Raw genomic sequence first — 22575 nt, 5'->3', positions numbered from 1 at the left:
CTAACCAGCAGAATGTAAAGTAATTCAGAACAGATCCACTTTTACCAGCTGCAACATTAAAGTAACGAATACATTAATTCATCAATAACCAGTCTAGCATTCAGGAGAGTGCTGATCCCAGAGCTGTGTGAGCAGGAAACTGATGTAACTAGCAGCTGTATGTCCATTAGAGGTCGACTGATATCGCTTTTTCAGGGTCGACGTGGATCCTGATTATTAGAAATAAAGAATATTTGGGACTGATGTTCATTTGTAGTAAAAATAACACAAGTGATGGAATGAACCTGAGTATAATTTAATCAAAGTACAATTTTTCAGGTACTTTACTGGAGTATTTCCATTAGCCAAATAAGCACATTTTTGAATTTGTTTATTATATATTGAGAATCTGACAGAAAAATCAGAAAAATGCTGATTATCCACCCCGGGGTGATGATAGAGTGACACAGGAATGAGTCCTTCACTTCTGGTTCCCTCATCTTGATTTTCAGGTTTTGTTCTACGACCTTAGATACTTCCGATTGATTGATTGATTGAGGAAAAGAATTCAACCTGTAACCTCTCAAAAGAGCTGAAAAACACCCTGTATGCTTCAACAACAGCTTTAACTTTGGGGTGAGTGTTTTAGGAATGGTATCACGCGACCACGTTGTAGAAATGTTAGCTTTTTTACTTCTGGTGTTGCACTTAAAATCAGGAAAGTGGCGTTCGTCTGTTGAGATTATCCGACTGAAGAAAACACGTAGGTGTCATAAAGAGAGTTTATATTCTGCATTAATCCCACAGGCATCATCCCCCTGCAGCACGTTATCGCGGTCAGTGTTTTGTCACTGCTGTAGCAGATTAAATGCAGATCACAAGCAGCTGATGTCGAGCTTCACATTGCATCACATTCCCACTTATAGACTCCTCTGATCCTGACCGCAGTCTGGGTCAAACTCAGGGAAGATGATCAACGACCCAGTCAGATTTGACCTGTTAGAGGATCTAGAGGGGATTCTGAAGACATGAATCAGGTCAAACTGGTGCTGTAGATTTAACTCATCTCATGGATACAGTCTTCTTCTCTCTGATACAATAGATCTGAAGTTGACTCAAGTGGAAAACAGTCTCTGTATCCAGATTTCTGCCTCAGAACATGACTGTTCAGTATGACACACTACATAAGCAAACGGCAAGTTTGTCTTCCGTTTCCTTTATTTCCTTTATTTCCGTTTCACTTTTCTTTTTGGTTTTATTTTGAAATATTGGGATGATTTCACCTCTTTGGGCCTCAGACACTCGTTTCATTGAACCACTGGTTTAATCTTTAACACTGTGTCGTGTTTAATAAGATTTAATGTCAAATCTTAGTCTGAGAAAGTAACTTGCAACTAAAAGCTGTCAGACAAATGTAGTATAAAGTAGCATAAATTCCAAAAATGCACCAATAAAGTGAAGCGTTGTACTTCATTTCCTCTCTTCGACCGAGCCTGTTGGGAGCTCCTGCGTTTCATTTACAGGATTGATCGGCGCGGTCTGTATTGGCAGACAGTATCAATGTTAACGGGCCCCTTGAGGTTAAAGCATCAGGTTATGGAGAGCGCTGCTGTTGACACAAAGAAGATATATGTTACTCTCGTGTTTTCAGCTCTCCTTAGTGCTTTTATTGACCGTTTTTTCGAGCCTCTCGGGCCGTAGTCTCTAATCTTCATTTGTCTACAGTTACGTGCGTCATGACGGACAGAGTGCTAGTTTGTCTTCTTTACATAATACACAGAAAGATCAGGATTTATCATGGCGAAAGGAAAAATAGGTATAATAGAGCTGCAGAGATGAGTCGATTCATTAATCAGAGTGAAGATACTGAACATTTGCTGCTTTTCTTTGTCATTAGATTGGATTTTCGTACTTTTTTGACATTTTACAGATGAAACGAAAAGGATTGATTAATGATTAAAGATAAAAGTGAGTTACGGCCTGGAAATAAAGTAAGTCAGTGTCAAGGCCAGTAGTTGTTTTGTCATCTTAAATCGAGCTGCATGTTAAATGACCTCAAAGGATGAAGATTTGCGTCAACTAGAATAAAATATCACATAATTAACATTAAGATTGGTTGACAACGTGCTAATGAGAGTATATATTTACAGCTCTGGACAACTCTTATGTCTGTCAGTTCACACTTGACATTATAATGTGGACACAATGTTGATTACGCAATGAAGGAGGGAACTTTTAAGAAGGCCAAAGGTCGACAGTGTTTCACAGAGTTTATAAAGTTTCCTCCAAGTCAACAACTCACAAAATTGAGCAAATTTTAAATGGAGTCTGGGGACTTTCTCAGTCAAACAGCTGCTAAATGTTGGCAAGTCAAAGTGACAAACTGACCCCTTTTGCATGGAAAGAATTAACTTAAATGTGTTGCATCTGTTGCCGAATTTACAAGAAGGCGCAAATGTTTCAGAATTTGTCATCGCTGCTTTTGCAAATGTTTGTCAAGTTTCCCCTCGTTAAACAACTCTCAAAATCGTCAGATTTAAAAGGGGAGTCTGGGGGATTTTGCTGTAACTAGTTCAGTGGTTTGATCGGTTGAACCAGACAGTGTGTACTCATTGTAAACCACCTCTTAATAACTGAGCAATCAGATCTTAAACTCTACTTGTTCTGCTTCGCCAACGGGAGGATTTGCCACTTAGATACAAACGAAACGAGACAATTTAAGACTTTAAGACTTTCTGGAACATCTCGTTGACTGAACAATAAAGCAGCAAAATATCTGGCAGATGAATCGATGCTGTAAATAATCCTGCACCTTGATCGGACAACAGGTAAAGCCTTGGCTGCAGATGTTTGCTTCAACACAAACACAAACACACAGCCCTAAAATAGGAGTGCATCAGAATAGCTGATGGGATTGTGTGTGATCTGGTGCTATTCTCAGCTCACTGCTTCCTGATTTTACTGCAACAAGACAGTTAATCCTTTCTAAGCCGCTTGTTAATTCTGGCAGCCTGGGTACTCCCTGACTCAGCCTCGGACCAGGGTGTGTGGCTCCTCTGTTTCCCCCTTTATACCTGCCAAGATGATAAGACGTAACGTGAGTTAGGACGCTTTGGTGATGAGGCAGGAAAACCTCAATGTGACACCTGAGGAGCCGCCTCAAGCCGGATGTTTTGATGTAAACCTCACGCTGCTTCTGTCTGCTATCTTTCTGTCTGAAGTTGTCACTGGCTTTTTGCAGAGTAGAGTGATTCCCTGTTCACGTTACATAACAAGTGTGACTGATGCCGCACGTTTCCTCCCTCTAACCCTCTTTTCTAACCCTGAACAAAATAGGTAAAACGCAGCAGCCTGACTTCAAGGTTTAACGCCACCATGTTTGAAACTTCCACAAGACAGATCACAAGTTAAAAGAATAGTTTTACATCTTTAGTGAGATGAGAAATGAATATAAATCATGTTTGTGTGTGAAGTATAAAGCCAGTGAGCTGTGAGCAAAGCTTAGCATTCAAAACAGGAACCACCTGGGTCCATCTGAGGTGTAAAAACACCTGTACAACTCCCTGATTACCATGTTTTATCTACGCTGTTTAAACTGCACTCAAACAGAAAGGTAGAAATAACAGTTTGTGGTTTTAGTGGGAGTAATCTGTGGGCAGACTGTTGACTAATTATTGTAGGTCAAGTTACACAACAAAACCCTTCCTCAAACAACAAAATGTCCTCTTTGTATTCGTGCTTGTGAACAGAGTAAACAAATAAGACACGGCATGTTGATTATTGAGCTTTAGAGGCATTTGTAGATGTGGTTTTCTTTTTTAAACTGGAGAGAGCTAGGCTAGCAGTTTGCCCCTGCTTCCAGTCTTTATGCTAAGCTAGGCTAATCTCCTCCAGTCTCTAGGCTCCGAAAAAGACGCTGTGTTAAACATAAATATGAACAGAATGCAATAATTTCCAAACGGACTCTGTTTTGCCCCTTTTTATATTCAATCATGATACTGTCACCTGTTAACAGTGAAGCTGTTTACCTGTCGAAAGATCCGAACAGGTGTTTTTGGAGCATTTCACAACTTTGCACGTTTGTTTCCGCTTTTATCTCAACTTTTTAAAATCATGTTGCTGCCACTCAATACAGAATACCCAGCTCATAACAGCACTCATACAACTTTAAGATGGATTGTTTTTAACATAGCAGTGTTGAGCTATATTTTAAGGTAATTTAATTGTTTTTATACATATAAAATAAATATCCTTTTTTAATCATGTAAAAAAACATTATTTTCTGTTGTTTTACAGTATTTACAGTATTTTTTGACGAGCCATTCTACTGGAATATTACCCTTTTTAAAAAAAAAATTATTACAGTATTGGTGGACATATATGGAGGGTTTTGAAGAAATAAATACACAAATAAATGTATAATTAAATGTATTTAAATGTCTGGAATTATATAACAAAACGCTTAAATAAACCAGTAAATTCATAATTATATTAAAAAATACTTTGATACATAAATAGATGAATAATTATAAATTTGATGCAAAAAAATATATTATATTTAATACAGTTCTTAAATACATAAGTATTGACTTTAATGCTCATTTGTCACTGTAAATAATGAATAATCAGAAATTAAATAACACATTAAATATATAAACAGCATATATATTAGAGTATTTATTTATTTATTTGTATAAATGTCTATATTTACCCTTTTGAACCAAATTTCTTTTCAATTTCATATTTATTTATTAATACATTAAATCTATTTATTTGTCTTATTTATTCATGTTAATATTTGTGTAATTGTATATTTGTGTAATTGTATATTTATTAAGCTTAAATTATATGATTGTATATTAATTAATTTGTGTTATATGAATATGTATTTTTTTCATTTATTTTTATTTATTATATATTTAATTTTGACCCTTAAATACATCCATAGGCATCTAAATGAAAGCTAACGTAGCTCTGTGTCTGCTGGATGTGTATAAAGACCGCTGGTTGCTAACATTAGTTAAACCAGCTCTAACAGATGATGATATGTGAGTGTTTCCAGTTATGTAAAGACGACCTGGAACACCTCATCCTCTCCTCTTGCAGCAGCCGCATGTTGGTCCACTTCATCTCCTTATTCAACACCATCACCTCTAACCTGGACTTACCCCACTTTGTTAGAAAACTCTACACACATAACGCTTCAACCGTCCCTCCACCTACAACACAAGCCTCCACACAGACTCGCTCAGCCTCCTCATGTTACACAGGACGGTAACACTTTTTTGTTTTACTACCCTGGTTTCAGTTACTGCCCAGCTGGAGAGCAGAACTTGGCACGCTTGTAAAAAGTTTTGCAGCCTCAGGAAACAAGTCTGTGTTTCATAATGTGTGTAGCTGAACGCTGGCTGGCTCAGAGGATGCTTAAAGAACCGGTGATGCTGTTTGTTCTTTCATGGCAGATTTATATTTCTGATTTTGACTGGAAATGTCAGATCTAAAGGAAAAGTTGGGAGGAAGTGACAAGAAGCTGCGTTGAGTTCATTAAGTCTGACGTTCAGCTTCCAGAGTCAAGTCCTCCAGTCACAAATGTGTTTTTCATCTTGTTCGTAAAGATGAAGGTTTGAGCTCCACTTGTTCAGAATGATTCATGTGCAGAGTTTGACGCTAGAAGGCTGTTTCCACGTTGCCTTTTTAGTTTTTTAAAGAAACAGCATTCTTCCTCAGTAATATCGACACTTATAATATAATAATAATGACCTCTTAAGGCCTCCTGTGGTGGATATTGTCTGTGTTGAGTCCGATGCTCCTCTCTGCATAATTCACGAGAAATCAGAAGTACTCTCTGGACATCTGAACTGTAATACGCACAGTCAACTGAGGCCTCTTTTCATAAGAGCAGTCCTTAAATATTGCTGTATCACATTACACGAGTATTGATCAGAGCTCCTCTGTAAGTGGATTTGTGTGTTTGTTGACAGGATGCAGAATCCCCAGCAGAGAAGTTCTCCAGCATTAAAAATGATGTTGGATCAGATGAATGTTTGATTACGTGTGAGCAGACGTTCGTTTTCATTGGAGAGACACTGATGAATGTAGAATTACTTGTTTCTAATCTTTATTCCAAAACCTGCCGATCCTTTTCTGTTTGTTTGTATCTCTTTGTACAATTCAACAGAAGGTTGTTTGTTGCCAAGATTAAGTTCCAACAAAATAAGAAACCCTAAGAATAAAGGAGAAAAGGTAGAGGGCAGTGAACACACCGGAGTGAAGTGAATTACTGCCCTGAGGTCGTACCTGTAACAGATGTGGTGTCCCTGCTGTACTCGATGCCTTGTCCTCTTTTTCTGCTGTATATTTAAAGGGAGGACGATCATTGCTTTGCTGTGGCTTGTTGTGTTTAGTAGCTCCTAGAGTTTGAAGATAAGTCACATCTGGATATAAAAGCAGAATACTCTATATACGCATGGTATCAGATTTACCTTTTTTATTTGCTTGTCACATCTGTTTTGTAGTAGTTTAAGTATTTGTTGATGTTTTGGAACTTCCTGTGGTTGTTTTCCGTCTCTTTGCTGTTCTTTTTATCCTCTTTGTAGTTGTTTTGCATTTCATTGTGACCTTTTTGTAGTTGTTTTTAGTCTTTTTGTGGTTGTGCTGAGTGTATGAGTGGCTGTTTTGACTGTCTTTGCTTTTGTTTTGCATCTCTACTGGTCATCTTACATCACTTTGTAGTTGTTTTACGCCTCTTTGTGGTTGTTTTGCATCTCTGTGTGGTTGTTTTGGTTCTCTTTGAAGTTGTTTAACGCCTCTTTGTAGTTGTTTTTGCATCTCTACTGGTCGTCTTACATTACTTAGAAGTTGTTCTGAGTCTCTTTGTCTGTGTTTTTGTTTTGTGACTCTGTCTCTGGAGTCTTTCTGTGGACGTTTTGCACCTTTTGGGGGTTGTTTTGATTCTTTTTATGGCAGTTTTGCATCTCTGTGTTCATTTTGCATCTCTTTGTGGTTGTTTTTAGTCTCTTTGCTGTTGGTTGTGCCTTTGCATTTAGTAATTGTGTGTGTGATCTGTGTGTTCATGGTTGAAGCTCATTAATTTGATAAGGAAGAAGTTACAGAATCTCCTAAATGCATCCACATACAGTTATGTTAGTGTTTCAGCCTTTTCACAAGATGACAAATACAGTCTATAACTGTTCTTAGAAACACTGATCCTCTCTTGCATCTGTGTCTGGCGTTGATGCAACGTTTGTGGCTGTGAAGTGCTACAGTTTGTTCGGTTTCTGCAGAGGTGATGCTGCTGCAGTGGAAGTGAGAGTTAGACAAGAATGGAAAAAATATTAGCTTGACAACACTCTGGTCGGACGGGAGGAAGCTACTCTCGTGTAATTTCCTGTCAGTAGTCACCCCTGGGAGAAGTTAGTGAGCTGAATTAGACACTTCAGTCAGTGCGGGTAGCGTCGGTGCAGCTTCAGTTGAGGAAGTGAAGGCTGCGCTTCAAAGACAGCTCGTAGCAGCTTTTTATTTCTCTTAAAAAATGGCGGTGAGTTTTAATTTAGGAGGACGGCTTTTGTGGTGATTCCTAGTAGTGCACTTTGTAATGAATGCACCGTTTCTCCTGACAGGGAATGGGTGCTCCATGCGCCTCGGGGGTCACGACTGACAGATCCATCCACAGCTCGGGGATGTACAAGCTGGAGATCGAGCTGAAGAGAGGACACAACCTGGCCGTCCGAGACAGAGGAGGTAGAGTTACATCTCATCTGTTTACTCTTCTCTTCGTCGTCTTTATCTTATAGATCTGTGACGACTTGTGTTCCTTTTGTTTTAGGCAGCAGCGATCCCTATGTCAAGTTCAAGCTCGCCGGTAAAGAGGTATTCAGAAGCAAAACCATCCACAAAAACCTCAACCCGGTGTGGGATGAGAAAACGACGCTGATATTAGATTGTCTGAGTGAACCTTTGTATGTGAAGGTAAAGACACACAGTGCACAGAGCTTTTCCACATGAATTCTTCACTGAACAGAAGAGTCAAAGGAGGTTTCTCTGTTGCTCCTCTGCAGGTGTTCGACTATGACTTTGGCCTTCAGGATGACTTCATGGGTTCTGCTTACCTGTACCTGGAGTCTCTGGAGCAGCAGAGGTGCGTCAGTCCTCTTATTAACGCCACTGATTGGTTTCATTTATGTGTCTCTTCCTATAGTAGGGCTGTCACCATCCTCCAAAACCAAACACATGACTAGATTGTATCATCTGTCATATAACCGCCATATTTTTTTAATATCAGTACTGAGGTTGTGTTTGGAGAGAAGGGAGAAAGTCTGAGTCTAACACAGTAAATCTTATTAGAGCTATGACTAATAAATCATCCCTCTTTGCCCGTTCCACTTAGTCTGTTTACCCTCAGGGGTGCATAACTTATTTCAAAAATACAATCAGTATCGACTGCGAGAAGCAAGTAACTCTCAGTTATCTTGTCATGCATCCCTAACTTTTCTGAATCCAGCTTCTTGACTGTGAATATTTTCCTGCTTATTTCCTCGTCTGTCATCTGTAAACTAAAAAATTCAGGCGAAAGACAAAATAAGACATTTGAGGACGTCATGTTGGCCTTTGAGAAAATGATGACCAACACTCTCCAGCAGTTTCTTTCTAATCGATTGGACACATTAAACAACAGTGAAAATAATAGTTATTTTGGTCCCAGCTAGGGCTGCACGATATTGGAAAAAACTGACATTGCGATTTTTTTTTAACCCTGCGATATATATTGCGATATGAAAAAATACAGGAATTTTCATCAGATGACCTGAATAGCACTTTATGTTATGCTGCATTTCAAAATGATAAACATTTATATGTCATATGAGCTCATTCATGCGTGCTGGCGCCCTCCCAGAACTTCCATTCCCCGACTGGCTTACTTTCTTTTTTAAAAATTACGTCCGTCTAATTTTCCTTCGGGTGCTGGTTGGGCGTCTGTAACAATTTTTAGCGGGTCAGCTCAGGTGCGAAATGTAATTTGTGCTACTGTAGGAAAACGGGTTGGATGCAGTTGTAAGTATGGCGTGTACGGGCAGGTTTTCAAAATAAGACCTGTGCAGGACTCTGCTGTGTGGTACCCACGTAAATTGTCAAACAAATTAGTTACCTGTCGTTGTGGCAACAGATGCAAGGCACTGTCGACACAGAACACGTGTTTGGTCAATATCATCCTTCTTGTAGCCGAAATAACTCCAGATAATTGACGTTGCTTTTCTTTTCGGCACCAAGTCTTCGTTTTCGTGATTTTCTCTTGTTCGTTGCTCATTTTTCAATGTTGTTACCAGCGACTCACTCCGTGTGCAGGGGCTGGTCTGCTTCGGCACACTGATTAAGAAATAACTTGATTGGTGGATCGATGTGCATGCAGAGTCTGCAGTACAAACACTTGTCCTACCTGTGTGTTACAGGACGATACCGGTCACTCTGGTGCTGAAGGACCCTCAGCTCCCTGATCAGGACCTGGGCTCCCTGGAGCTGGCTGTCACCCTGACACCTAAACACAGTCCGCTAGAGGAACGACGGGACTCGACGGTACGAGTGCTGCTGATCACATCTCTCACTTCAGCTTCTGTTTTACTTAACTGGTGTGAATGTCAGCTGAAGATCTTCTCCATTATGTATTTATATATTTATATATGTACTTAATTTTGTCCCTTAAAACCCTCCATTGCGAATAACTGTACTAATCTATTAACCCACTAATCTCTGTCTTTATCACACACACAAACATGCTCCTTCAGTCGGTAATGATGAGTCTTTGTGTTCCTGCAGCAGAGTGTTATTAAGTCGTATCGGTGGAAGCCATACGTGAATAAAGTGAGTGTAGCTGAGATTAATCTCTGAGTGACTTCCTGTTGCTTCTCCCTGAATAGATCCTATCCTACTCCACCTCCGAATCGAGTGACAAGCTTGTTGTGATTGTGGTTTGCTTGGGTTGTTTTAGTCGTTGCAGGCTTTCCTGCTGTAGGCTTTTAGCTTCATCTCCCTTCGGCAGCTCTTATTAATGAAGTCAATATAAGCAGGAAGTGTAAAAGCTGTTGCTGCATTTCTTACTTCACCACTGTGGCTGAAACTGAAAGAAATTCACGGGTAATTTCACTTTGAAAAGCTTTTAGTGAATAATGTGTTAACTGAGTTCAATATGGGAGCGAAGACGCGACGTGAGAAAACATTTAAAGAGACTGTGAAAAGATAATTCTGACATTTTATCACGTTCTGAATACTGAAAGAGGACGTTTTTAGTAAGATGCTCACATTTTTAGCCCCTTACATGGGTGAACCTCATCCTACATTTCCCACAATGCAATGCTGTAGCATCTTCCTTGCAGCCTTCTAAACAACGACATCTTTAAGAACGACATGTCCCAGCTGATAAAGCAAGCTTTCTGTTTTAACTTTAGAATTTCCAGGTAGATGCTGAGATAACCCTGATGACATCACAATGACATCATATGGGTGTTTTCTCAGATTTAACAAATCACCTCCAGAGATGAAGTTTTTAGAACATGATGGATGGGACAGAGGCTTTGATCGATCTCTGATAGCCGAGGTGTTCAAGTTTTGAACGTTTCGTCTTGAAATATTCGTGTCCGTGTTTCACCAGTCGCATGTGATTGGAGATGGACAGTAAAGTGGTGACAGGAAATATGCGTCACAGAACAGACCGCAGTTCTTTGCTTTCAGATTATAATGTGTGAATCTTAACCACAGTCCAACCTCCACAAGCAAGCTGTGAAATGACAAATTCAATTTCGAGGAATCTAGTTCTGTAAAACAAGTTTTGCTGCATTAAGTTTAAATACTGGACACTTTATCACTCTATCTGAATTTGTGAAACCAAGCAAACGTTTATTTTAAGCTCCCAAAATAAACATATTTATACAAACAGCGGACCAAACGACATTTATTATGTTGACGCAAAGACAACTCAAAATAAATTCTGATGTTGCTCTGTGTCTGCTGAAGCCATCAACTAATAATAAAGTATGTGTGTTTGCAGCTTGTATCGCTGCCCCTAGTGGGACTATATGATATTACCTTCTACAAATCACAGAAGAGTAAAATATGTCAGTATTAGATCAAAATCCTTTTGGCCTCTGTTTTCACTTCTACAGATATACTTGATCAATATTCAAGTATCAGCAGAGAGTCTCCAAATGTGTCCTCAGCAGTCGGATATGAACCGCAGCCTGTCTCATTCATGTTTTATTCAGCATATAAATTAATCATCGACCTGAGTGTTAGACTGTGCTGCAGCTCCACTCAGAGAGGAAGACACAGAGATAAACGACAAAGAGACAGAAGAGAGGAGGGATGAAGATGTGTGAAAATAAACAAACGAGAGGAAAACAAACATGAGAATGAGGAGGAAGAGTTCAGAGGGATGAAAGCTAACGAGCTCGCCCGTGAGGACGTAGTAATGAATATTCAGCACGGAGTCTATTTTCAGTTGCTTTATTCATGAAGCATAATTGCGGTTGCTGCACACCTCCCCTTCAACTCTTGTTTTTAGATGCTTATAGTTAGAAATAAACCTGTCTCATAGCTCCCCCTAGTGGCTTAAAAAGCTCCATCTTTTGCATTTGTGGTTTTCTAGCCGACTAGTGAAACCGTGAGTCTTTTCCCGCCCCTTCAGTTGAATTAATACATTTTAATGTATATTCAGACAATGCTGCTCAGGAGGTCCTGGAAACGATCCACAAAGGTAAATCACCATCATCACCATCATCATCGTCATCATCATTATCATCATCATTGTGTGTGTGCCGTCACAACTTTCCATTAACTGTCCTAAAACATGCTAATCATCTTTCTGTCCCCGTTCAACACTGTTTTATATGTTTGTTTTAGTCTCATGTCAAAGATCTTTGAATATAGACGTCAAACGTTTCTCGTTTTGAACTCCTTAAAGTTGCAATATGTAAGAACTGGGATCCTGGGGGCAACTGCTGCAAACGGTTGCTACCAGTGGTGTTAGCTCAGTTAGCAGTGCAGCTAGCAGTCCAGGCTGGGAGCTTGTATACGGGGGGGGAGTACATAGCAGTCGCCACGAGATGTCATGACGTCACATTCTGTTGATGTCGCACTTGAGCTGACGTTTGAATCTTTTTAAATACATTTTGACATATTGCACCTTTAAAGATGTGTTATTATCGCTTTATCCTCATTGTCAGTTAATCTCATGAAGAGAACAACACCAACAGTGACTTTATGTTTCAATTCATCACCATTCAAGTCAAGTTTTCACAGAGCACAGTCCTGCATGCTGTCCTTCCTTCTGACCTGTGACACGTAATATTGATCGTTTGTCTCCGTGTGGACCTGCAGCAGCAGTCGTTGCGTCTCTCAGAGCTGCATCGGAAATCCCAGCTGTGGCGAGGGATCGTCAGCATCGCGCTCATCGAGGGACGGAACCTGATCCCCATGGACCCGAACGGTCTGAGTGACCCGTACGTCAAGTTCAGACTGGGACCTCAGAAGTACAGAAGCAAGGTGTGTGGACACTGAGCTGAGTTCGGCTTCTGATCGCTGGTTTACTCAGGATAGACTTTTAGTTTGGAAAGATTTTGCCCCTTCAAATTAAAAGCATGTTACTGTAATCCATGTGTATGTGTGTGTGTGTGTGTGTGTGTGTGCAGACGGTGCCAAAGACCCTGAGTCCACAGTGGCGGGAACAGTTTGACCTCCATCTGTATGAAGAGACGGGGGGAGTGTTGGAGATCACAGTGTGGGACAGAGACACCGGGAGGAGAGACGACTTCATTGGACGGTCAGTCGGTCCTAAAATAATGAGAGCTGTAAACTTTTGTCTTAGTCACAAGAACATTCACACATACAAGTAAGAATCACACATAACAAATGAAAGGAAACCCAACATAACATTGGTTAGTAAGATGTCCTCCTCAGTGATCACAAGAACTTTCTACAAACCTCTTAAAGAAACTCTTTAACATCCTCAATGACCCAGAAAAAACCTCTAGACTCAGAATATCGGTACCTAGAACCTCCTCAGTGACAACTAGAACCTCTTAAAGTAACTGTCGAACCTACACAGCGACCTCTTAGAGTCACAAGAACCTCATAAAGGACGTAGAACCTCCTCAATGACCTCTGGAACTGTCGAACATCCTCGTTGGTACACTAAATCTCCTGATTGTTTGATATCCTTAAGGACCTCTAGAATCTCCTCAATATCCATTTGGACCTCTTATGGGAACCGTAGAACCTCCTCATTGACCCCTAGAACCTCCCAAAAGACGTCTAGAACCTCTTCAATGACCCCTAGAACCTCCTGAAGGACCTCTAGATCCTCCTCAGTGACCCCTAGAACCTCCCAAAGGACGTCTAGAACCTCCTCAATGACCCCTAGAACCTCCCAAAGGACGTCTAGAACCTCTTCAATGACCCCTAGAACCTCCCGAAGGACCTCTAGATCCTCCTCAGTGACCCCTAGAACCTCCCAAAGGACCCCTAGAACCTCCTCAATGACCCCTAGAACCTCCCGAAGGACCTCTAGATCCTCCTCAGTGACCCCTAGAACCTCCCAAAGGACCCCTAGAACCTCCTCAATGACCCCTAGAACCTCCCAAAAGACGTCTAGAACCTCTTCAATGACCCCTAGAACCTCCTGAAGGACCTCTAGATCCTCCTCAGTGACCCCTAGAACCTCCCAAAGGACGTCTAGAACCTCTTCAATGACCCCTAGAACCTCCTGAAGGACCTCTAGAACCTCCTCAATGACACCTAGAACCTCCTCAATGACCCCTAGAACCTCCCAAAGGACGTCTAGAACCTCTTCAATGACCCCTAGAACCTCCCGAAGGACCTCTAGAACCTCCTCAATGACACCTAGAACCTCTTCAATGACCCCTAGAACCTCCCAAAGGACGTCTAGAACCTCTTCAATGACCCCTAGAACCTCCCAAAGGACCCCTAGAACCTCCTCAATGACCCCTAGAACCTCCCGAAGGACCTCTAGATCCTCCTCAGTGACCCCTAGAACCTCCCGAAGGACCTCTAGAACCTCCTCAATGACACCTAGAACCTCCCGAAGGACCTCTAGTTCCTCCTCAATGACCCCTAGAACCTCCTCAATGACACCTAGAACCTCCCGAAGGACCTCTAGTTCCTCCTCAATGACCCCTAGAACCTCCTCAGTGACCCCTAGAACCTCCTCAATGATCCCTAGAACCTATTGAAGGACCTCTAGAACCTCCTCAGTGAATTGTCACTCAATTACTGTAGTTAAGTACAATTTGAAGGTTCTTGTACTTTACTTGACTGTTTGTTTTTTCCCTCTGAGATTTATTGGAGTAGAAGAGAAATACTCAAGTACACGTACCTCAAATTTGTACTTGAGTAAATATACTTAGTTACTTATGTTGCTCATTAGCTGATTGTGTGTGCTGTCTTTCTTGTCCAGCTGCCAGTTGGATCTCTCCACGCTGGCCAAGGAGCAAACTCATCACCTGGAGCTGCCGCTGGAGGAGTCCCGGGGCTTCGTGGTGCTGCTGGTCACGCTGACAGCCTCGGCTCACGTGTCCATCGCCGACCTGTCCGTCACGCCGCTGGACGACCCGCAGGAGCGAGCAGAGATACTCAAACGATATGTGAGCAGGATCTTGAAAAAGTCGCCTTTTCATGCGTGTCAGGAAAAGAGCCTGTTTTTGTGATGAAGCAAGAGATTTTTCTAACAGGATATCGTTCAGGAAATGAGCTGGGTGGCGTCTCACACTGGAGGCCACATTACTGAACCCACAATAAAATGATAGGAAGGGTTAGTCACGGGGAATATCTACAAAGATAACCAACAGAAAACTGCAGCATGAATAACATATTCCTGTTTCTTTCCCTCAGCGTGTGATGAAGTCGCTCTCTAACCTGAAAGACGTCGGCATCGTGCAGGTGAAGGTGATGAGAGCAGAAGGACTCATGGCTGCAGACGTAAACGGTAACTTAAACATCTCTCGAATGTATCTCATACTTGATGCATCCTGAATGTAATGTTATACTAAAAGGTCACACAAAAACAAAACTCAGGGGATTATCTCCTCATCTGTCTCCTGTAGTACACAAAACATTCCCCAGCTTCCTGTCCCATAAATATCTGAAGACTTGTTTTACAATATATGTATAAAAAAATATACGGGAGACTCCATACAGCTTTTCCAGCATAACCGAAGCCTCTGGCATCCCAAATTGATTTGAAAATACGTTATTTACACCAATTTGGAATCTCAGGGCTTCCGTGTGAAGCCATTTTATGTTTCTTTTCCCTTTTTACAACACGTCTCCAGCTACTTCAGTTGTTAAGAAAAATCCTGCAGCACTGTTTTGCCGTGAAGCTCCACAAATGTTTTGAGGATGAGGGTGAGTAGATGATTTTAACATTCTGGGTGAACTGTTCCTTTAAGAGTCTTCTTCACTGTTTCTCAGGTAAGAGTGATCCGTTCTGCGTGTTGGAGCTGAATAACGATCGACTACAAACACACACAGTTTACAAGAACCTCAATCCAGAGTGGAACAAAGTCTTCACCTTGTGAGTGACCGTCAGGCCACATTTACCTGTTTCTTTCTCTATGAAATATTGAATAAAACTCCCCTGTGGCTCTGTATACTGTATATGCACATTAATCTATCTCTGTTAACTTTCCCTTGTCTGTCTTTGTCTTCTCAGTAACGTGAAAGACATCCACTCAGTGTTGGAGGTGACGGTGTTTGACGAGGACAGAGACAGGAGCGCCGACTTCCTGGGGAAAGTAGCCATCCCGTTATTACACGTGAGTGCAACAGTGTAAACATAAGGTGTATAAAAATATCCTTAAGCTGGTTTTCAAGTTTATATATAGAGTGGAGACAGATATAAAGTCTATAGAAGAGTATTCGCTCATTTAGATCCATGATGTGCTGAAAATCATACCGGTTGTGTCCACAGGGGGCGCCAGAATCAACACAAAATGAAAGTTGCATCACTAAACAAAGATTAACTCACTTTGGATCGATGCGTTTGTTCTGGGTTATTTATCTCCAGGTAGAAATAAAACAGACACAAAGGTCTATTGAGAATATAACCTGTAGTTTAATAGACTAAATAACTGAATACATCTTTACCATCACCTAGTGGCAAAACTCTACGCTGTTATCGACAAGTCCATATTTAGAGGCACAAACTGAGCCTACGTTGTGCTAATATTCAACCTTTTAGTGGAAGCATTTCGGCTGGCTGCCTACAGAATTTTAAGAAGGCCCTCACTAGTAACTGGTCTGTCCGTTCTGGGCTACTGTAGAAACATGGCGCTGCAACATGGCGACCTCCGCTCCCTATGTAGATATAAACGGCTCATTCTAAGGTCGTTTTCAGGTGATTATACACTAAATAAAACATCCTTATGAATATTATATTCCACTTTTCTGCCAAGTCTGTTCTGCTAGATGCCACTACATATTACACACTGTACCTTTAAACATAAAATATCAGGAAACTACCTTATTAAATATGCACAGAGCAGAAATCTGACGCTAAAATAAAAACCTAGATGTGTGTTTTCACCTGTAGTGTCTCACCTTACTTTACTCTGTTTTCAAACGCTGTGTTCTCGATCTGACAGATCCGTAACGGCGAGCAGAAGAGCTACGTGTTGAAAAATAAGGAGCTGACCGGTCCGACCAAAGGAGTCATCTACCTGGAGATCGACGTCATCTACAACACTGTGAGTGTCTCTGTCTCTGTACATTTACACATGTGCTTCAGTTTTCTGTTCTATTTTACGCCACTTTCTACTTCTACTCCACCACATTTAGGAAGCACGACCAGCTTTAAATATGTGTTTTTGTCTCAGGTTAAAGCCGCTCTGAGGACCGTCGTCCCCGCAGAGCAGAAATACATCGAGGAAGAACCAAAAGTCTCCAAGCAGGTGTGATGAGGACGAGCGATAATCACGAATAGATGAACAAAGAAGTGTAACTAATAACTGGTCAGTATTATGACGTCTGCTTTGTGTCTTTCAGTTGCTGCAGCAGAACTTTAATCGCGTGAAGAGGTGCATCATGGTCCTGATCAGCTATGGGACGTATATCAACAGCTGCTTCGAATGGGAGTCTGCACAGAGGAGCATCATCTCCTTTGTGGTATGAAACACACACACTGACACACAAACATCGGATGCTTCCTATCACTTTCTGTCACGTCTCCTCGCTGCTCGGCTGACCTGGATATCGATCTGATCCGCCTTCACAAAGGACGAATCACTTCCTTTATTGCTTCTCTGAGGAGCGAGTCCTTCATCAAACTGACACCCCCTTTTATTCGCAGTCTGATTGGACTTTAGTCTAGAACTTGTAAAGGAAATGAGGAGACATGTCAGTCCTTCCAGAAAAACGCGTTTTTGTTTTTTTGTTGTGATTGTTGCGGGCAAAAATCCTTGATTATGCGGCACGTTTTCTTAAAAAATGCAATGGAATATGCAGGATATTTATGCAATTTTATGCGATGAAATCGCGGGAACTTGCAAAAACTGCGGTTTGATGAAAAAGAGAAAAAAAAGGGATTCCCCCAACACCCTGTTCTCACTAGGCTACTACCTCAATGTAAAGAGTCATTTCTCATTAGTTCCTATGATAAGCAGCATACTACATCACAGAAAGTGCTGCGAATGTTTAAGTTCTCAGCTTGTTTAATTTCAGACTTTAATAAACACATGGCTCAAACTTACAAAACATTGATGAGTCAAATAAGTTCTGTAGCTTTACAAAAGGAATCTGCTACAACTTCTGTAAATATGAATAAATAAAATATAAAAAAATAAAATGTGTGCTTCCTGTTTTACAGAGGTAGTTATACAAAACAGACATCTTCTGTTAAAATAAGTGCTTCCAGTGCACAAAGTGTAATCTCTTACTGTACCGTACATTTACATACTACTAATATACTTTCAACTGCAAGGTTTTTGAAACTAGTATGATTTTTTGTTGGCAAATGAGACTGATTTGCGGGCTTCATCACGGGGTTTGCAGCTTGTCGACGATGTTCACGTCACTTCATAACTTTCCCATGGCAACAGGGGAAAATGGCTGCTCTTGTGTGAAGTAAACACAACATTTTTCAACTTTCTGCTAAGATATATGTGACTTTTTTGCAATGAAAATGCGGGGATTAGAAAATTATGCAAGCCCCGCATATTTTGCATGGAAATCTGCAATTTATGCGGCGAAAGTGCGGCGTATTTGAAAAAATGCAGCCCCCGCGTAAATGTGCAGACTTTGCCTGATTATGCATTGAATCATGCGATCGCATAATCGCGTTTTTCTGGAGGGACTGACATGTAAGACGAACGAGGAGCAGCCGGCGACCTCACTCTTGAATCTCGTTCCCAGCTGTTCGTGGTGGTCGTGTGGAACTTCGAGCTCTACATGTTGCCGCTGGGTCTGCTGCTGCTGCTGGTGTGGAACTACTTCTTCTCCTCCTCCAGCAGGGACACATCTGACACGGTGAGGAAAAAAGAAAAAAACTGATTCACTTTTTAATGAACTTTATCTTTCAAACTGTCAAACGTTTATTGCTTCCTTTTTTCCTGCTGCAGTCCATGGAGGCCATGTTTGAATGGGAAGACGATGAGGAGGATAAAGAGGACAAGGTAGAGTCGTCTTATTGCTGTTCGTCATTATATTGATGTGAATATACAGAAACATTGATCCTTCTCTCCGTCCTGTCAGGAGTCAGAGCACAAGGGCTTCATGGATAAACTGTACGCCATCCAGGACGTGTTCATCAGTGTGCAGAACGCTCTGGACGAGGTGGCGTCACACGGAGAGAGGATAAAGAAGTGCGTATCACCGAGAACACGTTTACTAAAATCTCTCATGTACAGCTTCATGAAACGATCAGTAAGTTAACAGAGAGTTGTGTGCTCTTGTTCCTCTGCAGCACCTTTAACTGGACAGTGCCTTTTCTCAGCTGGTTGGCGATCACTGCCTTATGTTCGGCCACAGTTCTGCTCTACCTCATACCTCTTCGGTACCTTGTGCTGGCGTGGGGTGAGTCCTGCTTCTATTTTTAGTACGCACAGTTGAAAAATATGTGATATTGAATCTAAACCGATTTCTTGTTTTTTCCCTGCAAGGTGTGAATAAGTTCACCAAGAAGCTTCGTGATCCGTACATGATTGACAACAACGAGCTTCTCGACTTTCTCTCCAGAGTGCCGTCTGATGTTCAAGTGGTGAGAGACTCAAGTAGAGTTTGTAATACAGGAAGGAAAACTAGATCTAGTCTGAAGCCTCCTGAACATGTTGGATATTTAAGATTTAAATTTTGGATGATTACATCCGTGTGTTCCAAGCTCGACCACAACAACTAATGAGAGAAGCTTCCAAGAGTAGTTAACATTGCTGCCAAGCAACGGTAAACAATCTAGCCCTTTAGGCTAACGTTAGCTAGCATACTACTGATGACAGAAACGTAAAATCTCCCCTTCAGTTCTCGCTGAAGAATAGAAAAACCTGCTCTGGCCACGTCTCTCCACTCATCCAGCCTTTTTTAAACTTCTGCGTTTGCAAGATGTTGCACTGCGCTCACCTCCGTTTTGTTTACGTCTGCTTCCCCACGAGATCACATATGAGCCAACCTTCAGGCAGTGAAGTTGGTATTTATTCTAAATGTCTTTAATATTGATCCAAATCGCACCATATTCAACGCTGCACTTTCTTCTGTCCTCAACAACAAACCTGCCAAGTGCACCTACATTACCCACAATGCAACTGCGCCACTGAGTGACATCACTGGAAGCAGTTAATCAGATTACATGCAGCTTCTTCTGGAGCAACAAAAGGCTTTAAACTGCTTTTTTTCACTTCCCCAACACCTGTTAACACACTTTTACGAGGAGAATTGGTGGAATAATCCTTTAGGCAAACAATATGGCTGCCGTGTTTGCACGAAGTACTCAGAGAGACTTTAAATCTGTCATCATGATTTAATTTGTGTGTTTGTTTCTACCTGACTGTGTGTTTTATCTGTGTGTGTGTCGACGTACAGATGCAGTATCGTGAGCTGAAGGTCGACCCCGGACAAAGTCCCAACAAACGCCGGAGGACCAACCCGAGTTAGCTGCTCCTGTAAACACTCTCCTCTGTAAACACTGTAAACTATGTTATTTATATATTTCTTGTATATTTTGAGAAGTTGTAACCGTTGAGTTGTTTTTTCCGTTTTGTTACCGTGGAAAGATTTATTTTCTAAATCTTGTAAAGAAAATCTTCAGCTCGTTTATTTTTTTTTTAATTATTATTATTATTTCCTGTAACAGCACTCGTCACACAGGATGAACCCAAACATATATATAATGAATGTACACGTGTGTGTTGCGGAGTGTGCATGTGTGAAGCGTGTTACTGTTGCATGGAGTCGTTGCATCTCTAACACTAAGCATTTCTGTGCTGTTTTTGTATTCAAGTGTGTCGTCGGTGTCTGACGTTGCGTTGACGTTGCGTTGACGATAGAGCTGCATGTTGTTTGCTGCCACTGTCACGAACTGACCCGCTCAAATCTGCCGGACTCGTAGCATGTTGAAATCATGGACTGCTCCTTTAAGTGGTCAGTGAAAATATCGACAAGTCATCAGTTTTTACTCTGTGACATTAGTTTTCTTTGATATTATGATTTTGAGGTTAAAGGGACATTCCAAATCTTTTACACAATTTTTTTAGATCATTCTTGTTCGACTCAGCCTGTGAAAAAACTTGTAAAAGATCTGAATGAAGTTTCAGCACCTAAGAGAATAGCTGTGGTGATGTCATAGTGATGTCATCGTATATCGACTGAGGCTCAGGCACCTCTTTTTTCGGACCAAAACGAACCAAGCGCCGGTTTGAAGTTGGTTCAACCGATTCGCTTTTCCATGACCATGAGAGCCCATAACATCATTCAGTCGCTGTAAACGGGCCTGAGTCCATATAGGAGCGGCGTGTACGGCGCCCAGAGGAAAGGCGCGGCGTTCTACGTACTTTTTCTGAGCGCTGTGCCTTTTTTTTATGGCCGTTCTGAGTGCTTCCAGTTAAATATCTCACAGCTTCTTCAGAAAGTTGAGAGACAAACTGTAATTACCACAGTGCTGTTCCACTCAGAAGCTGTGGGGGGCGCCAAAGTCACACACTAAAAGCCAATTTCTACATAATGTAGCTTTAAGTGAAACATCTGAGTGCTTCTACCACGGAAAGTAAAAGTAGTCTTTAGTAGGTCAATGCTGCAATTACAATAAATCAGTTATTAAAGACAAACAGACATGTAAAAGTCCTTTTAACATAGAATGTTATGAAGAATATAAACAGAAAAGGGAAAAACATTAAATCAACGTTTATATTATTTTATTTTTTAAATTTGGGCATTTTAAAACCTCCGTAGATTTTTAGCGTCTATGTGGAAAATCTTCATATTTCATCTCGGCTGCAGTTTATTTTTTTATACCTTGAGTCTTTACGTTTGGCCTCGTTCTCACTTCATCCTATTTATTTTCATTTTCTTTGTGTTTCCTCTAAACAACATGAGTGTGTCGTGTACAGTCAGACGGTCAGCGTGTGTTTATTTGATCTCTTCCGTGCTTTATAATCTCTGAATATTTAAAAAACGTGGAAGGTTTTTTTTTTTTTTCGAGGATTGCGATTTTTCCTGCATGTCTGCGTACGCCGTCTCATCCGTGTGTGTCAAAGTGTTTTTATTGCATGACTGAACATAAATAATATGCAAAGTGCATTTATGGATACTGAATGTGAAAAAGTTCATCTAATGCGTCTGTGGCTTGTGTGTGATGTCCAGATCCACCTGAGCTCCAGGTAAAGAGAGACAAAAACCCTGTTACAGTTAGAATACGCTGTTTACTCTCTTCACCCTTCATTTTTTGCACATTATCACGTTTTTTTGTTTCCCCCGTTGCATCATGGGTATTTTCTGCTGGTGAGTAATACTGCCATTGTACTGAAGTCAAATGCAGCACCGACTGTAACGACTGTGTAGCATTTGTCCGAGAAAATATATTTCTACACAGATCCACGTGTCTCTCGTGTTTTGTATTATTAAATGTATGCATATGTGAGCAGGTATCACCATGAAATGTATGGAGGGCTGTCGGGGCCAAAATTAGATGTATGAATAAATATAGACTGTGTGTTTTTGGCCCTGTACACAGGAACATGAGTATATCTTAAAACAAGCTTTTTCTAGCAGGTTTTCTTGGTTTGTCTGCTTTGTTTGACGTCTTCTGAATGGCCACGGATCAAAAATTCATAAAAAAAAGAGTCAGAATCGACCTCGTTTGCAGTTTTACAGACGTCTCTTTTATAATGACACGTGCAGAATCAGAAAATACGGACAATTAACCCAAAGACAAGACACTCAAAGACAAAACAAAAACACCAGAATACAAAACAGAAACACCAAAAGCTTAAAATAAAAGTATATGTATAAAACGTGAAGCACTCAACGGCTGACTGACAAACACGACGCCGGTGATCGCAGAAAAAGGAGGAAATGAAAAGCAAAACAAGACACATGAGGGCAGACCTTCAA

General features: G+C 41.0%; 1 protein-coding gene across 3 annotated transcripts in view; it reads left to right on the top strand.

Annotated features, from left to right (window-relative positions):
* The window catches only part of mctp1b (multiple C2 domains, transmembrane 1b), a 29605-nt gene extending 7549 nt beyond the window's left edge, over positions 1-22056 (top strand). Inside the window, exons 2-22 of one of the 3 annotated variants that reach the window (XM_030435853.1) lie at positions 7618-7719; positions 7805-7947; positions 8037-8116; positions 9426-9555; positions 9793-9834; positions 11684-11722; positions 12346-12510; positions 12657-12787; positions 14441-14627; positions 14875-14968; positions 15454-15556; positions 15695-15797; positions 16626-16727; positions 16857-16931; positions 17026-17145; positions 18391-18504; positions 18597-18650; positions 18730-18839; positions 18941-19050; positions 19137-19234; positions 20050-22056. In XM_030435853.1, the coding sequence (XP_030291713.1) occupies positions 7618-7719; positions 7805-7947; positions 8037-8116; positions 9426-9555; positions 9793-9834; positions 11684-11722; positions 12346-12510; positions 12657-12787; positions 14441-14627; positions 14875-14968; positions 15454-15556; positions 15695-15797; positions 16626-16727; positions 16857-16931; positions 17026-17145; positions 18391-18504; positions 18597-18650; positions 18730-18839; positions 18941-19050; positions 19137-19234; positions 20050-20121 (2174 nt within the window). In that variant the 3' untranslated portion in view covers positions 20122-22056. Of the gene's footprint in view, positions 1-7598; positions 7720-7804; positions 7948-8036; positions 8117-9425; positions 9556-9792; positions 9835-11683; positions 11723-12345; positions 12511-12656; positions 12788-14440; positions 14628-14874; positions 14969-15453; positions 15557-15694; positions 15798-16625; positions 16728-16856; positions 16932-17025; positions 17146-18390; positions 18505-18596; positions 18651-18729; positions 18840-18940; positions 19051-19136; positions 19235-20049 lie in introns of all 3 variants that reach the window. The other 2 variants (XM_030435850.1, XM_030435851.1) reach the window with 2 other exon arrangements.
* The last annotated feature ends 519 nt before the right edge of the window (positions 22057-22575 follow it).

This window comes from Sparus aurata, chromosome 12 (assembly GCF_900880675.1).
Source record: "Sparus aurata chromosome 12, fSpaAur1.1, whole genome shotgun sequence".
NCBI lineage: Eukaryota > Metazoa > Chordata > Actinopteri > Spariformes > Sparidae > Sparus > Sparus aurata.
This window is presented reverse-complemented; position numbering and strand designations above follow the sequence as displayed.